The sequence below is a fragment of the Ictalurus punctatus genome, chromosome 26, assembly GCF_001660625.3.
Source record: "Ictalurus punctatus breed USDA103 chromosome 26, Coco_2.0, whole genome shotgun sequence".
NCBI lineage: Eukaryota > Metazoa > Chordata > Actinopteri > Siluriformes > Ictaluridae > Ictalurus > Ictalurus punctatus.
This window is the reverse complement of record NC_030441.2, coordinates 16,409,857-16,427,121: the sequence shown is the minus strand read 5'-3', so window position 1 is coordinate 16,427,121 and position 17,265 is coordinate 16,409,857. Positions and strand designations below refer to the sequence as shown.

The 17,265-nt window shown below is 39.3% G+C and overlaps 1 protein-coding gene and 1 long non-coding RNA gene across 7 annotated transcripts in view; one reads left to right on the top strand and one right to left on the bottom strand.

The window, feature by feature from the left end:
• Positions 1-936: 936 nt before the first annotated feature.
• On the bottom strand, positions 937-3,553 carry kctd12.2 (potassium channel tetramerisation domain containing 12.2). Of its 2 annotated transcripts, none has more exons than XM_047151244.2 (2): positions 2,583-3,553; positions 937-2,061 (listed from the first exon to the last, which is right to left on the bottom strand). In XM_047151244.2, exons 1-2 carry the CDS (start codon positions 3,407-3,409, stop codon positions 2,040-2,042), a joined length of 849 nt encoding a protein of 282 aa, XP_047007200.1. In that variant the 5' UTR covers positions 3,410-3,553; the 3' UTR covers positions 937-2,039. The 2 variants fall into 2 exon arrangements, with proteins under 2 accessions (XP_047007200.1, XP_047007199.1); XM_047151243.2 differs by having other exon boundaries at positions 2,465-3,552.
• Positions 3,554-3,577: 24 nt separating this feature from the next.
• The window catches only part of LOC124626345 (uncharacterized), a 32,639-nt gene continuing 18,951 nt past the window's right edge, over positions 3,578-17,265 (top strand). Inside the window, exons 1-6 of one of the 5 annotated variants that reach the window (XR_008393494.1) lie at positions 3,578-5,688; positions 7,568-7,631; positions 9,321-9,541; positions 9,803-9,952; positions 10,943-11,056; positions 15,409-15,581. This is a non-coding gene — a long non-coding RNA (uncharacterized LOC124626345). The remainder of the gene's footprint in view (positions 5,689-7,567; positions 7,632-9,320; positions 9,542-9,802; positions 9,953-10,942; positions 11,057-15,408; positions 15,582-17,265) is intronic. The other 4 variants (XR_008393495.1, XR_008393493.1, XR_008393496.1 and 1 more) reach the window with 4 other exon arrangements.

Here is a 17,265-nt window from a genome sequence, read left to right as displayed (position 1 = left end):
TCTCCTTTTACTCCATTGCTTGTTTTTTTTTTTTTTTTTTACCACCATCATTTCAATTTTCATTATTTTCAAAGTCATTAAAGTTAATGACATCTTGAATTATCCAGAGGTGTTTCAGCAATTTCTGGGTATACCCAGTACCAAGAGAATATGATGAAAGTTTGCCATTAGTGCCTGATATACTGCTAATATGGATTAGTACATGCTCTTTTTTTATTTTATTTTATTTTTATTAACAAGGGGTGAGGAAAATAGAGGACGACAAGATTTTCCAGATGCTGCAATTTAAGAACATTTTGATATCCCAAAATTTATTTCTGCATATGGTGATCCCATTTTATATATATATATATATATATATATATATATATATATATATATAATCACACGTTTTATGAAAATGGAATGAGGTTCTAGAGTACAACCAGAGAAAAGAGCATGTACAACAGTGTGCTTGTACTCCTATTGTAGGTCGACTCTGTTCACGCTGAAATGTACTGCAGTGGGTTTTTTTCTTTCGTATTTGCATTCGTGAATATTTGATTTGGACTTTGTGTGGCGAAGCAAGTAGAATCGATTAAAAATTTGCGAATATTTTCGAGTTTAAAAACGAATTGTATGAAAACATGAATTCATTCCATAGTGTAATGCCTGGACCAAATACGTACGTGTATTAGATTTTTATTTATTTTTTTACTTTGTTTACCACAAAGTGATTCGAACTCATAGCTCATTGACTGTCCATTTAACCAACTGAAAACATCCTTTTGACCGTATGCTACTGAATACTCCCGAAAAGTGTATTTTTATTCATTTACACACTGGACATTTGCAAGTAAGCATGTCATCTGACCAATTTTCCCAAAATGGTTGATTAATCAACAATTTCCCCACGACCGTGCAGCGAGAGACTCCATTCGTATATAAACACGAACACCTTTTTAAATTTAGTTTATTGTTTCAGTCATACAAGAAAACCATGAGGAATTTCAAATATACAAGTGCAAAGGAAACAAATCACATCATTTAGCTCAGATCGGAAAGAGTCGGTTAAAAATTCAGAGTGAGAGCTGTTGTTTAGTACAGAAACAGCCTTATCTTTAGGGTCCTGTTGCTATCTGGCAGAGCAAAATGGAAACCCATTTCAATGTGAGCTAAAACTGTTTACATCACACAGGAAGCCGAAGCTCTGGTTATCGAAAAACACCGTGAGACAGTGACAGCCGCCACTCGGAAAAATATATCCAGTGGGAGAGATTAGAAAAGGACAACGACCGGGAAAGAAGTCAGTGGGATGTTAAGATGAAATGGCAGTGCGTTTAAAGAGGAGCAGTGTCCTCCATGTCCTCCGTGTCAGGCAACAGGTCTCCACGTTTCAGTCACATTCCTTCTCAAACTGGTAACATTACATTCTCTGCACATGCCTGGACAAACTGAAACTACCTAAGTCTGGACATGCCTGCATGCATGTCTTATGAGAACATGAGAGGGTTTTTCCTGTGCATTCTTACCAAACCTTGCTGAATCGTTTAACCTTAATAACACGAGTGCCAAAGGCTGCTGACGCTCGCTAATCATTAAACTTCTGACAAACACACTACGTATTTATGCTAATCGGTGTGGACTGATATTATCACACATCTACAAGGCCTAAACTGGGAAAAACAGGTACTGAGCTGTACCAAGGGCAAAAAAAAAAAAAAAATAATAAAGATACTAAACTGTATCATTTCTTCTCAATAGTGTGGTATACTCATTAGTACATCATTAGTACCTGCAGTACGCATCCTTTGTCTAATAAAGTGGATGTGATTTACGTTTAAATACTTTAAGGCAGGAGGAGAGATTTTTGGCACCCTGCCAGGTTAACACACTGAACAATTTTCCTTCCCTTGGGTCTTCTTAGGTCCTGCGGCCCTGGAATCTCCTCCGAACTTCATTTCCGTGCATCACCCGTGGTTCTCAATTTCTCCCCACTTCTGACACACTTCTGACTCATGAAAGTAGTCGATCTGGCTTGTCATGGTGTTCGTGGGTCCTCAGAACTGGAGCTGAGAAGCCCTGATTTAAGGTAGGACAGGAATTTTAAAGGAATGCTAGGTGAATGATACGTGCTACAAGTACAAGTTGTACGCTCTTGTGGTCATACAACCCCAGTGACAAGCAATAGTAGACTACTTTTTTTTGTTGTTGTTTTTTTTTTTTGTGAGAGTACAATCTCTGAAATAAAGGTACAAATCTGTGTTTTTGCTTGCCATCGGTGTGGTACAATCAAGCGTACATCTTTTATGCATCATTCCCAGTTTAAAAATAATACAAGGTACATAACCGGCCCTTGAGGACAACCCAAAGCGGATTAAAATGCACCACATACACTTTTCCAGGTAAAAATACACACTAAAGGTACAAGATGTACAGTTGATGGTACCGCTTCAGTGACAAGGAAAAGTACAGTTACAGGTACCTTCATTTCTGAGAGTACACGTACAGCTGTGCTATAAACTGCTGGAAATAGGCACTGTTTCCAACAACAACACCAGAATAGCAGGTCCACTTCGCCTCACTCTCTGCAAAACACATACTCGGTGTAACTGGTCCAGATTTTGTCCTCATTGGGGTCGCTGCTGGTGTACGCACACGTCCCTGTGGAGTTGCACGCCACCATGTGGAAGCCCACCTCGGCCAGCCGGTCGAACGCCTGCTCCAGAAAGTTGTACTTGAGGTAATAGCGGGACGTGTACCTCTCCGGGGGGCGGTCGGGGTCCCTGCTCTCGTTCAACGTGTCGCCGAACACCTCTTTGGCGAGCGAGGTTTTGCCGCACACGGTAATCCTGGCGACGCGGCGGAACTTGGCGTCGTTCTGGATGTCGCGTCCGATCGTGTACGAGCCGCGGTAGCCGATGGTGATGTAGCCGAACTTGCGCGCTTCCAGAGTCGGAGAGCGCGGCCCGATGGCTGCGCTGCCGCTGGCACTGGCACCGGCGAGGGCGCACGACACCGCTGCTTCCTCCGGGTCGCTGTGAAACGCCTCATCCCCGATAGAGTTCTCCTTACTGACCTGAGGAGGCCGGAGACGACGTGCCAGATCGGGGAGATGGAAAAACTCAGCCTCTTTCTGCAAACTCGCTCGCTCTTTGAAGTACTCGGGCAGCGCCAGGTCCTTGTCGCGCAGGTAATCCAGGATGTAGCGGAACAGAAATCCGTCCCGGTCTATAAAGTAGCGCCCTTTGCTGTCCCGGGTCAGCTGGGACGAGTTGTGCTCTTTAAACATGCTCCAGAGTAAAGAGTTGGGCACGGAGAGTAAAGTTGAGTGCCGCGTAACGTAAATCTGGCCGCCGACATTCAGCTCGATGATTTCAGGGAAAGCCGACGTGGAGCTTTCTACTCTCCTTTCTGTTGCTTGAGCCATTTCTGCTAGAACATCTGTCTCCCCCACACACACACACAAAAAACCCCCAACCCAACCAGCTTTATCTTTATCCTTAGCTGTGTAAAAGAAAGAAAAAGAGTGAGAGCGGATCTTTTCAGGTTTGTTTATGAAGGAGTTAGGTGGGAGGAGGAAACGGGAGGACTGTTTTAGGGTTAACTCTTCACTCTCTTTAACACACCACGACACGAAATCACAACCCTCTAGTGTGTACATGTGGTTGTCTGTGTAGATACAGAATGAATTAGGGTTGCTTCAGTATGACATGCTTTTAATGGAACGTGGTCCGAGATGAGTTCATTCAGCAAGACTGGTCTATAATGAACTGAGCTGGGTTCTTCAAGCATTTTATACAAAACCTAAACAATAATAAATGCACCATCGTGTTTTCTTGATGTTTTGATGTGTGTAATGTTTGTTTAATCCAACCATCCATCCATCTTCTATACCGCTTTATCTTTCTTCAGGGTCACGGGGAACCTGGAGCCTATCCCAGGGAGGATCACAAGGCGGGGTGCCAATCCATCACAGGGCACAATCACATACACATTCACACACCCATTCATACACTACGGATACTTTGGACACGCCAATCAGCCTACCGTGCATGTCTTTGGACAGGAGGAGGAAACCGGAGTACATGGAGGAAACCCGCACAGCATTGAGAGAACAGGGAAACTCCACACACACAGGGCCACGGTGGGAATCAAACCCCCAACCCTGAGGCGAATGTACTAATCAAAAGCCACCGTGCGCCCTGTTTGTTTAATGTGAAAAGAAATCTTCTTTTAGAGTATCTGAAACGTCTCCTCATGCTTCTAGTTTATGCTTCTTTTATCCGTCTACCCACAAGATTACGGTCCAAACAAATGATGAAAGTAGGCTATTTTTTCATAATGTGTGTTAGTGCATAAAGTGCGTCAAGGGAAAGTTGATATTCTTCTCATTTCGAAGTGATTTACCTACAGTATATGGCCACAAGTTTGACCGATCACATGTACTGTATATATGTTTGTTCCAGATTTAGTCCCCCTTTACTGTTATAATAAGCTCCACTCTTCTGGGAAGGCTTTTCCACTAGATTTTGGAGCATGGCTGTGGGGATTTGTGTTCATTCAGCTACAAGGGAGGTCAAGCACTGATGTTGGGATGTCAAGGAGGTCTGGGGTGAACGCTGTGTTTTAGTTCAACTCAAAAGGTGTTGAATGGGGTTGAGGTCAAGGCTCTGTGCAGGACACTTGAGTTCTTCCAGTCCAACCTTAACACATCATGTCTTCATGGAGCTCGCTGTGTGCATCGTCAGGCTGGAATAAGTTTGGGCCTCGTAGATCCAGTAAATTGAAATTGTAATGTTACAGCATACAAAGACATTCTATATATTTATGTGTTTCCAACTCTGTGGCAACATTTTGGGGAAGAACCACATTTAGGTGTGATGCTTGGCTGTCCGCATACTTTTGGCCATATAGTGTGTCTTGTTTAGTGAGTAGCACCATTCATAGATCCAAACAGTTCATTTCCATATGAAGCTATATTAAGCGGCATGTGCGGATTCTCAGATAAAGTTGCAATCTAATCATTAACAGGTTTGACTTCCTTTGAACTGGAGCCACAAAATAAAGCCTAACGCTGTACTTCCTTCTAACGACGTTTTTCCTCTTAAAAAACAAAATCCGACGAAAACCAAGCAAACAGTAAACCCTAATTTTACATATATAGAAATGGCCTTTTATTGTCTGCTGTGAACAGTGATCCTGCGGCTTTCAGTTCCTGTTCAGAAGAAACTTTAAAAAGAACAGAAAATTAAATGTTCTCCTTTTTTGGTTGCAATACTAACAGCTATCGGCTATTTATTGATATTGAGAGAGAGAGAGAGAGAGAGAGAGAGAGAGAGAGAGAGAGAGAGAGAGAGAGAGAGAGAGAGAGAGAGAGAGAGAGAGAGAGAGAGAGAGAGAGAGAGAGAGAGAGAGAGAGAGAACGTGTTTACTAGCTCTGGGAGTCGATTCTATAAAGAGTCGAATCCTCGACTCGGTTAGTCGAACCAAAAGTGTTGGAGTCGATTCCATCGAGTCAAATGGATTTGGCCCATGTTCGCGTGCTGGTACAAGTAACAAATACACGTGAGTGTATATCATTAGATAAAGCATAAAGAAATCTTAATGTGTTTGTAGAACATGTTACAAAAATCCGACAATAAAACAGTGTGACGAATGAAAAGGTGTCTTAAGGTTAGCCAGCCAAAATGTGACGACTCGCTTCAGGTAAGCCTAGAGATTTCTAGCTAGTTATTTACCTGTTAGCCAGGTAAGCTCATTTAGCTAGCTCCAATAGCGCTCCAAATTTAATTTATAATTGAGCTGGAAATTGTTTATTGTGTTTGAATTAACAGATGGGTTGAGCTTTAGGTGTTAGTTTCACCTGTTACCTGCTTATTCATATGGATTAAAAGTTTATTAATGACAAAGCCTGACAAAATATTGTGTGGAATCGATTCACAGAGTCGGTTCATTTGATTTCCAAACCCTGGGAGCCAACAAGTCTCAAATGAATCTGTCTTTAAATAATACCGAGTGCGTGACTTAAAATAATGACTTTTACACCCTTTAGCTATATATATATATATATATATATATATATATATATATATATATATATATATATATATATATATATATATATATATATATATATATTACACTTCATGGATTTCCATGAATCATTTTGTTCTGGGGAAAACATTTTTTTTCTCTTACAGAAAGGCACAAAGCCTTGTGGGTTATACCCACATGAAATCCAACACATGTCACTTGTATTTAATTAAAAGCCACCAGTTTGACTGTTTATAAGTTTAAACCTTTTTGTAAATTGTCAAATGGGAGAGAATGGAGAGGAAAAGCAGTCGATGGGAAGAAGCCGCCATCTTGTGGAAGAAAATGGAACTATTGTAAAAAAAAAAAAAAAAAAAAAAACCATACAAAGAATGATTTAAATTATAAGCACAAACATTTTTTTTTCTCTAATAGTAGGCCTTGATCAGAAAAACATAGCAAAAGTACAGAGACATCTAAAGAATATTTAAAATAAATGCAAACACACTGCCTGTCATGTGTTATATGTATTTAAATAAAAATAAAATCCACTGGTTTCTCAGTCAGCAAGAAATAATATCTCATCTTTGTCCAAATATGAGTTCTCAAAAGTCTGGAACAAATGAAATGGCCAGAAATTGGACATATGAGCATGTAAATGTAAATATTTAAATGATATTAATTAAAAAATACTTTATTTAGGAATCAGATGATGTAACTTGAAGATAAAATCAATCTTTGCTGTGCGTTTATGTATTCTGTGTATATATAGACAGGAAATCTTGGTTAGATAGACTTTTATTATGCTAGAAAACACTAGAAATGAACATTTTCTCCTGTAACAGAGAGATATAATGTACAGATTATGCAGGATGGATGAATAAATTGTATGTTTACATGATTGTGAAATGAAACCGACTCAAATGTTAACTGTGTTAAGTGTAGCTAGAGGTCATATTTGTTTAGTCTCCATCTGCACTATCAGACTTTATTTAAGTGTCGATTTCTGTAGTGTTAGTTGCCAATTGGCGTAATAACTAACAGATTGTTACCCAGCAACGAGTAAGCTACAATAGTGCAAAGATATTCATGCATTGTGTATTTGAGATATGATTTTATTTCGTACCAGAAAATGTGCATAGAGCCCCCCCCAAATAAATAAATAAATGATAAAAAAATTATATATATATATATATATATATATATATATTATATATTTTATATATATATAATATATATATATATATATATTATATATTTTATATATATATATATATATATTATATATTATATATATATATATATATATATATATATATATATATATATATATATATATATATATATATATATATATATCTCAATGAAGATAATCAAGCCTTCCTTTTAATGTATTTAAAATGAACACTTCATAGAGGGGAAAAAACATGTAAATGTCATATATTACCACCAGAGGGCGGTACTTTTTTTTTTTTTTTTTTTTTTTTTAAAATAAAACTACTGCTTCGAAGTCTCCTTATCATCCATTCAGTGAACTCTTCATTCTGGCCAGGGTTGTGATGGATGTGGAGCTATCCCAGGAGTTTTGGGCGAGAGACGAGAATGCACCCTGGATGGTACTGTGGTCCATTGCGTGCGCGCACACACACACAGACAGAGGCAATTTAGAGTCGTCAGTTCACCTACTGGCATGTTTTTCCAGAGGTTGGAGGAAACCAGAGAACCCAGGAGAAACCCACAGGGAGAACATGCAAAACTCCATACAGACAGTAACCCAAGCTCAGGATCAGATCAGGGACCTTTTAGCTGTGAGGCCAAAAATATATTTAGCTTGCTATATTTTTCTAAAAACATCAAACTATTTTTCTCTCACTATATATTATGCATTCTATTACCATCATAGGGTGGTACTTTCAAATAAAACTACTGCCTCTTAGTCTGCTTATATCACGATTACTTATTGTTAAGACGTTTGGGTGGATACAACACTTACAGAACGGTTAATGACGAGCAGTTTAAAGATTTAAAAAAAAAAAAAAAACGTTTTTAATATAAAAACCTCTTCAGCAATGGTTTCCAATTAATAAAATGTGTATTTTTTTCCCCACAGGATGTCTCTGGCTGTATTTTGGGCCAAAGTTTTGGGCCAAACACAAGCATTAGAGGCATAGATACAATTACTCAGTGCTCGGCTCGTAATCAAGTTAGTCATAAGGCAGTCACGACTCTGTAAATGAAAAATCCATATTGGGCTTGGACGTGGTGGTGGTGGTGGTGGTGGTGGTGTGTGTGTGTGTGTGTGTGTGTGTGTGTGTGTGTGTGTGTGTGTGTGTGAGCGAGTGAGTTGGGGGGGGTGGGAGGGTTGGGGTTGTGCTTTCTGTAACCTACAGAAAAGAACCAATCAACAAATTTATAATCATCTACTTTACCAGCACGCTCCCTCATATACGATGTCTTCTGACTCTCTTATACGGTCAGCACCCTTTTGTAAAGTCTCTTGTCTATTGTAAATGTCTATTTTAAAAAAATTTTTTTTAAAAAGGCTTTATAATTAATTTGCTTAATCTAATGCTAAACAATTGATTTTTGTAACAATCCCACGTCACACTTATTAGCATGCCTATAAATTCTTATGAACCAAATGTAACCAAAACATGTTTCTGTTTATATTTAATTTTTATGTAAACTTCACCCGAGCGACCATCCTTGACTTAGATTTCCACCAAGGTAAAAAAACGAAGCAATGAAAAATAGCCCCATGCCCAAAATGCCCATATCCGCTGTCACGGCAGTAATTAGGAAAACAAACAAAGCTGTCTTACGGAGTCCGCTCCGATTGCTCGCGCTGCAATCTCATTATGATTCTGTGCTGTTATGTTAGCAAAGAGATTCACAGGGGTGCAAATAATTGTGATACACATGGTTTTTGATTTTCTTGCTTATAATAAACTGATTTTAATTAAAGGGTCGATGTCTGCCATATTGTCATTGTCAAATTGAGGTAATTATCTATAAAGAGATTTTGTTCATATCCTTTTTTTGGCACCCAGGGTGCCAATAATTCTGGAGCTGATGGTATACTGTATGATGGTTTCTCATATGAAATTTAGCGTCATAATATATGTAATGTTTGTTCCTTAAGCCCAAGGAACAGTGCTATTTTAAAGTATTGCGCAAATTCTCAGGCTCACATTAAACATCTGTGAAGAAATGCTTTCATAAAGGGGAAAATAACCACAGAATGCTAGCTTGAGGATAGTCCGCGGATCATTGGCTTTTGAAAACCACCTTTTTGTATTTCCCAGAAGGCCATTCAGCGCGCTGAGGCATGGGATCTCTCCTTCATCTTAGGGCCAGAGTGGTAATGTTATGACTGCAGGCAGATGGAGAAAGCTGCTTCTCTTTACTCAAAAACAATCCATTTCCTTCCTTCATTCGTTCATTTTTGCGCTCAAGTTCTCCTCACCCTATCTATCTCTCCGTCCCATCCATCCATCCATCCATCCACCCACGTTTGAATAGATAGGTGAGTCTACAATCGAGGCGTCATTTTGTGTCCCACTGATATTATGTAACCAGATATGTACATATAGAAAGGTAAAAATCCTTTTTAATCACGTTTTAATTTAAAACATTATTAAAACCTACAAAATCTAGTATAACTTCACTTTACCTGCAAATAGAATCACTACAATATTCCTTTTTTAAAATTATTTGCGCATTAATGCGTGAATTCATTTGACATGTCGTGCCTGAACTATCCTTTTCCACGTTTCATCAATTATAGGTTATGAAAAATGTACATCTTCGTTCATTTACTCCACCCCGTTACCCCAACACATTCACCCCTGTGACATATTTGGAATATGCTGCAAGTCACGTGTTCAACAGGAAGTTGCATCATCTGAATTTACCGAAGATCATGGGAAGAAGAACAGTAAGTTCTCTCATTGTGTTTTTTTTTTTAAATAAATTTTGCTTTTTTTCCAATGATATTGACTGACAAGGTCACTTTGAAAGTGGACCCCATTACCCAAATTATGTCTTGAAATTACATTTAAAAAAAAAAAAAGACCATGGATGCTTGTTCAATGGATCGTATTTTATGTATTTGTTAGTTCTTTGCTAAAAACCCTAACCCTGTTAGTCGTTTGAAGTCTGGCTGCAAAGAAACGTTGTTGTTGTTTTTTTTTTTAATTAGATTGTCGTCTGAGATAGGTTTCAATGCAATTTGGTGCAAAGCACGTTCTCTTATCTTCAATGTTGACAATGATAAACATGTTAAGAGTTACAAGGGAACACCAATCGTATCCCCCAATCGTAGAATGACTCGTATAAATGCTGTTTGTTGAATTTAACTTCATTTCAAATCTTATACTCAAATACGTTTTGATACTTTACTGATATTCATACATTAATACAAATCAGCCTTAATATACAGACGTGTGGAATGCATTCGCATGCACTGAACGTTGCGAGAATTTCCCCACTGAACACTTCGCGTCTTTATTAGCATTCCCAAGTGGAACTCTATCGTTTCAGAGCGCTTTGCAAGACAGTTACACTGTTGATCTTATGCACTTGCGTCCATTAGGAAAGGTCATGTGCTGTTAGGAGTGGAAGCTAATTGGGCATCTGCTGTAGTGAATATCATGTAAGTCTGAACCGCTCAGTGTGTGCCATCCTGCAGGGACACATGGACTGACCTGCCTCACCACGAGTGTTCATATACACTGAATATCCAGTTTATTACATACACCAGTCTAATACCTCATAAACTTGTAAACCATGGGATTGGATTGTTTACATCTACACGTGTACATCTACCTCAGTCTAGGTTTATAATGCTAAAAAAAAAAAAATCAGTTGTAAATCACTTCAACTGATTTTTTATTTTTATTTATTTTTTATTACACATTTTCCACAGGAGTGTGGCTGCGTTCAGGACATGTCAGAATTACCATCATTGCTAAATAACAACCCGGACGTTCAACTCGGAGCTGTTCACATCCTTCGACTCGGAATTATGTGACGTTAGACGGTAACTTTGTGCTAGCTACATTAAATTGTATTTTCAGATGAATCTGGCATTGTTAATACATCAATAATAGTCAATTGTACGAATTGTTGCACAGAAATATTACAAGATAACTACTTGACATATTACCGCTGAAGCCGCCGCCATTTTGAGTGTTTCCATATGTCGCTACAGCGGTCAGGTGGTACAAGTCTGAGCTCTCAGGAAAGTCTTGGTTTGCAAGTTGTAATTATGGGTTCCGCGAGGACGTGAATGCCTTTTACACGTCGGAATCTCGTAATTGCGGTAATTATGACACGGCGTGAATGCAACTACAGTCACAGGTAGTATACAAACATAATGTAAATGTACCTAGCTATTTAGGAGTTAGCTATGCTAGCTGGCTCACCAACTCAACACACAAAGAAATAACTATCCTCTTTCTAAAATTAGCCTGAAGGAGAGCATTGGAAGTGTTAAATAATAGCGTAAGGCTACTTTAAAACGTTAATGTTGCAAGTTGTACTTCACTATAATTTTAGTAATGGGAATGTTAATTTTCTACAGGACAACTGCTTAGACATCAACCTATCTATATAAGATATATAAGCTCTTTTGATGGCTAACATTACCTTAGCTAGGTAGGTACTCTGTGCACTATGAAAAAGTGATGTTATTTAAAAAAAAAAAAAGAATGTTTGCTAATTTTCTAGAACGAATCTGCTTTGACGTCTTCCTAGCTTCATGAGGTGTATAAACTCTTGATAACCAACATTAGCTTGTTCGATAGCTAGGTAGCTCAGTGTGCAGTTAGGATTTTGGGTTGCCAAGGAACTTTCTTCATATTGTGCAAGTTTCTTTGTTTTCTATTAGAAAAGTGCTGAGACAGCTACCTAGCTACATATGGCATATAAGTTCTTTTGATTGCTAATATTAGCCTGTTAGTTAGCTAGATGGGTAGTTCGTGTTAGCTTCTTTATAACGTCTCTCGTTTTCAGTGGTGGTGCTAAACTAGAAAGTTGGCCACAAATTGCCTTGACTCCAGAAGGTATAGAAAACAGACCTTTTGTAATTGCTAGTATTAAGCGGTTAGCTAGCGAGGTAGTAAGCTGGCTAGTTCATCTTAGCGAAATGTATGTAGCTAGCTGGTAGTCTGTTGAAGAAGGTACAAGGTCTGTCAGATATATATATATATATAACATTTATGCCCATTGGTTGTTTACCAATTAATTTCTTTCTGCCTCATTTACTGGTTATGAGGTGTAATTGTATCTGTCTGCTCATTTCACTCTATGACATGTAACCAATTAAGGCTAAGTGATCTAATTCACTACACGACACCTTCAGGGTGAGGTAAATGGTTTCATTTCTCATCAGCTGAAACACCTTGTTTGCAGGATGACAGCCTCGTTTGTAATCATCGTAAAATCAATAAATCATGTACAGATACCCCGAAGTAGCTCATGTTGTAGCGGTGTAGAGAAAAGCTGATGATGGATCAGGATGGGGAGGAAAATGGGCTTTAGGGATTGCGCTAAGAAGCTGTTTTTCCACCCGTATTAGGTTTACCAAGAGCTAGCTGACTGTAATCGTCCAGCGCATGTTTGTTCATACAAATACAGATTGACGGCCTTTAATTACATCTCTGCATCTGCGCTGCAACATAGAGATTTATCTGCTTCCAGGATGAGCGCGGCATCACGAGACGCCGTGGATTAATGACCCCTGATCACAAGGCTGTGTATTAATGCCGTGCGACTGTGGCGTGTAAATACAGCGTGCAGTTGGGTTGGTAGGAATATCATTTCCAGTTACCACCATCAATCCCGACCTTGTCTCAGTAGAGTGTACAGGAGGAGTCCAGAGGCGGGCTCGTCTCTTTTCTAGCTGTCTATCAAATCCTGTCACAGGGCTGAATTTTAATGCAACTCTTTGCCCTTGTGTCTCAGCACACCCATCTCTCTCTCTGACAGATAGTTAAGTGTTTGTTTTTCTTTGTTTTTTTTTTTCCCCCTGGTCTGCCCCTGCCATTTACCTACACAAACTATGAACATGGATGCGATAGACCATGCTGCAACATCAGTCACTTGAAAATGGGTTAGGTTTTATTTTCAACACCCTGTCAGCTTATAGGTGTGGCACGGTGGTGCAGTAGGAAACACTGATCCATAGCGCCACCTCATCGCTCCAGGGTCACCTGAGCTTGAGATATTGTCTGTGTGGAGTTTTACACGATCTCTCCATGTCCGTGTTGATTTCCTTTGCGTTCTCTGGTTTCTTTCCACCTCCCAAAAACATGCCGTTAGATTTGATTGGCTGTGGTAAATGTGATAAAATGGAGATCCATCCAGAGTGTATCCCTGCCCAGCGTTCCTGGGATAGGCTCGGGATACATCCCAATTCTGACCATGATAAAGCACTTACTGAAGATGAATACTCTAAGTGAATGCATGTTAGACTGAGATGGAACTGAGATGGGGTACAATCAGTAGTATTGTTGTATCCCTAGTGTTACCATTTGTGGTTTCCCCATTGCAAGTGTTCTCTCAATGAAATCCAACTGAAATTTGACTGGATCTCCAGTCCATCGTGTTTACTCAAATCTAACAGCATGTTTTTGGGAGGTGGGAAAAATAAAACCGAGAACGTGAAGGAAATCTACATGGCCATAGAAAGATCATGCAAAACTCCACACAGACAATTTCCCAAGCTCATGCTATTCCAGGATACTCGTTTATATTACTCTTGATCAACAGGGCTCGTCTGGGATTTTTCTTGTCAGCCAAGCTGGGACTTTAATAACCACACCATGTAAACTCATACTTCATTTCTGTTTCTATGAACCAGAGGGCAGCATTGATCTATACAGCGATACAACTGTCACATTTATACATCGCTATGCCAAGGAAGACAGATGCACAATATACACAATCAAGTGAGCCAAGCTGTGTAACTGCTCATGACTTACGACTACTTCAGCATGAAATGGCATCCAGCAATGTCACAGTGGGAAATATATTCAGCTTTTTAGCTCAGAGTGTCGAAATTGAGCTTGAGGTCTGACCTCAGAGAAATAAAATGCCTTTCCCTCGACGTCTGCCATTTTGAAATGCCCGTTAATTTGTTTGTAAAGATGCAAATATTTAATCAGTCTTGACATTTTGTTTCTTATCTCTGTTTCACTGTCTTGATCTTTCCCACCTGTGTGCTAAAAGGACGTGGAGGTAGATGACTCATTAAAACTGTAAGAGAAGGTGTGAGGGGGAGGCTGGATGGAGGTTTGGAGTTTGATAAACTCTTGATCCTTCATGCGTCTCAGAGGAAACATGTCAGCCTTTGCTCTCCCAGGTTGGTAGCTGCAGAAAAAGTTCGCCTTGTTAAAGGGAGATCACGAGTTTGATTCGTAATAATGCCACAGCCAGAAATGGCCAGGAACCAAGAGAGCAAAAATGGCCGTCCTCTCTGGGTGTTACACACACAATGACACTAGCCGATCACACGTGTCTGTGAGCTCGTGTGTGCGGAAGAGGGCAGATAGTACTTTCGTCTGAGTGTGTCAAGCTGCTCTGTGAAGCAGCAGTTTGAAAAGACGTGGGTGGCTGGCTTCACGTGTCTTGGAGAAAGCGTTCACCTTCATCCTCTCCATTTGGTAGCTGTTGTATGCTAGAGGAGAGCTGGCTTGTGGGTGGGAATTGGAAAATTTCCAAATTGGGGAGAAAATGGTTTCAAAAAGGAATACAATTGAACTCTACGGACTTTAACCAAATATTTATCAACCAACAAACAAACAAACAAACAAAAAAAAACCTCCGGTTACATTCTTTATTCTGTCTTTTTGCTTTACCAGCTGTTTGCATGAATGCAAGTTTTAATCTCTCGCATTATCGCTGGCACGATTTAGTCACACAACTTGTCTCGCTTTCTCATGTGCAAATTTGGTCTCTTGGTGATGAAACTGCCAAAAACAGCTTGCTTTAAAAACCCCAAGGCACACTGATCCAGTCCTTCAAAAACGAATGCTAAGGAATTCTAATGTAAAATGAAAATGTAAAATATTTGGTGTTGCTTGGTCCCCTGTGCTAGGAATATTTTCTTTATAGTATTGCACATGGCTATGAGTCAGTTCGATGCCTAACTCGCAGATCTGAGAGAATTGTATCTTTTAATTACAAGTCCAATTATTCATTAGTCATACTCTAGGTCATATTTATGGATTCCCTGTGTGCACGTGTGTGTGTGTGTGTGTGTGTGTGTGTGTGTGTGTGTGTGTCTATATTTCATCCTCGTCTGCAAGTTACACTCATATTCATATTGTCATAAATGTGTCATGATCAATACAATAGGACCACGCTCATTTAACTTTTCATTGACGACAGAAATGGCCTTTGATCTGTTTGAGGCGTCGTCCCGTACTTCCCAACCACATGACTCTCCTGTCCACCTTCTCGGACGACGTGATTGGTGGCTCTGCTCACCTTCTCTAAGGGTTATGGCTGCACCTCCACGTTTTAATCAGCTCTAATGGATCTGCTGGCTGGGATTCAAGTCGGTAAAAAGCAGCGCCCCACACACACACACACACACACACACAAAGAGACTCCACCCAATATAGATGTGACCCTCAAAAAGCCTGACGTGCTGCTGTTCCTGCTAAAGCCTGACTCATTTTAAAGCCAGACGCCGTTCATAATTATGACAAAAATTGGAAGAAGAAATGTAAAAGCGACCACTACAACAAAATTGAACATTTCTTAAACCTCTATAGCACACATTATGATACTGTCATGAGGCAAAAAAAAAAATGTTGTGTTGCATTGTGTCGCTTAAAAACAAGTCATTGCCAATAGCAGCACTGTACAACCAATGGAAATAAGCATACTGACCTTTCAAAAAAAAAAAAAAAAAGAGAAGAATTAGGAAAATTGTCCATTAACCAATAACCGAGCTATCAAACTAGGCTGTGTTTCCTGAGATATAATATTCTAAACACTGATGATTGAGGGGGGGGGGGGGGGGGGAATTCATTTACAAAAAAAAAACAACACCACATCATACTTTAAAAATAAATAAATAAATCTGTTTATAGTTAGTTACACTGAATGTTGTGGATCGGCCGCAAAACAATTTAGTTATTATTACAGCTCTAAAAAAAAAAAATCCCTCACGAGCCTCCCGTTTTAAATGAACAAGAGAGAAAGACACAGCTTGTCCTGTTACTGGTTGAGAAACCGAAAAAAATCCCTCATCCTCAAGACTACTTATTCGAAGACTTAAAGTTAGAGCTTAAGCGCCGAAACTGGAGACTCCTTCCATCAAATGTTAAATAAACGTCTCCTCACAGAAAACCTCACCATATCAGTGATGCCCCATGCACCTTTTTGGAGCGTCCCCCATACAGGTTGCTGTGCATTAGAATCAGTGCATTAATATAAACCTGTGATATAAAAACTGACCAATCAGAGTGGAGAAACGTTCAAGTAAATCCCAATAGTAAAATGTGATACGAGTCTTTCTGCACGTTTTTATTTACTGAAGCCTTGTTTCTTTGCACCGAGGTTTGAGGTCACATGATTACACGGTTTGTACACAGGATGTCAGTTATAGTTTGCTTGAGTGCTGATCACACCACTGCAGTTCTCTTACGTCTTTGATTGGCATCCAGCGGTGAATAAGTGGACAGTGATTTTTCCCCCTGCAGCGTTTTGTGCTCTTAATAGATGATGGGGCAGGAATGGAGTGCTAGAGTGGTGTGTGTGTGTGTGTGTGTGTGTGTGTGTGTGTGTGTGTGTGTGTGTATGTCTGTGTGTAAAAGGAAGAATAACTGAAGGAGTGAAAAGGTGAGAGAGAAAGGAAAGAGAGAGATAGTGGATGCAGAAACCTTTTGTCTGATAATAAAACATTTCAGATTTACGTCCATTCAGCAAGACGAGGGAGAAAGCAGACACTACGTCAAAGCACAAGAGCCAAAAATAACACAACGTATTAGAGTAACATTTAAATTTATATATATATATATATATATATATATATATATATATATACACTGATGCTATTTCTTAGTTTATTGAGAATCAATTAACAGACATCCAAAGCAGAAAAATCACACACTGTGCTTATTTTTTTGGATTCTCCAAAATAATTTAATTTTAAAGCTTTATTTCTTTCTTTATTTTTATTTTAAAACCATCGTTAACAGTGGTTTGTGAACTTCAGTCTTTTTCTCTTATTTCTGT

What these genes read in the sequence shown, in the direction of transcription:
- kctd12.2 (XM_047151244.2), bottom strand. Translation starts at nt 3,409, where the DNA reads ATGGCTCAAGCAACAGAAAGGAGAGTAGAAAGCTCCACGTCGGCTTTC. An exon ending in ATCTGGACCAGTTACACCGA is followed by an intron (nt 2,062 to 2,582) that starts GTATGTGTTTTG and finishes ACCTTAAATCAG; the next exon opens with GGCTTCTCAGCTCCAGTTCT.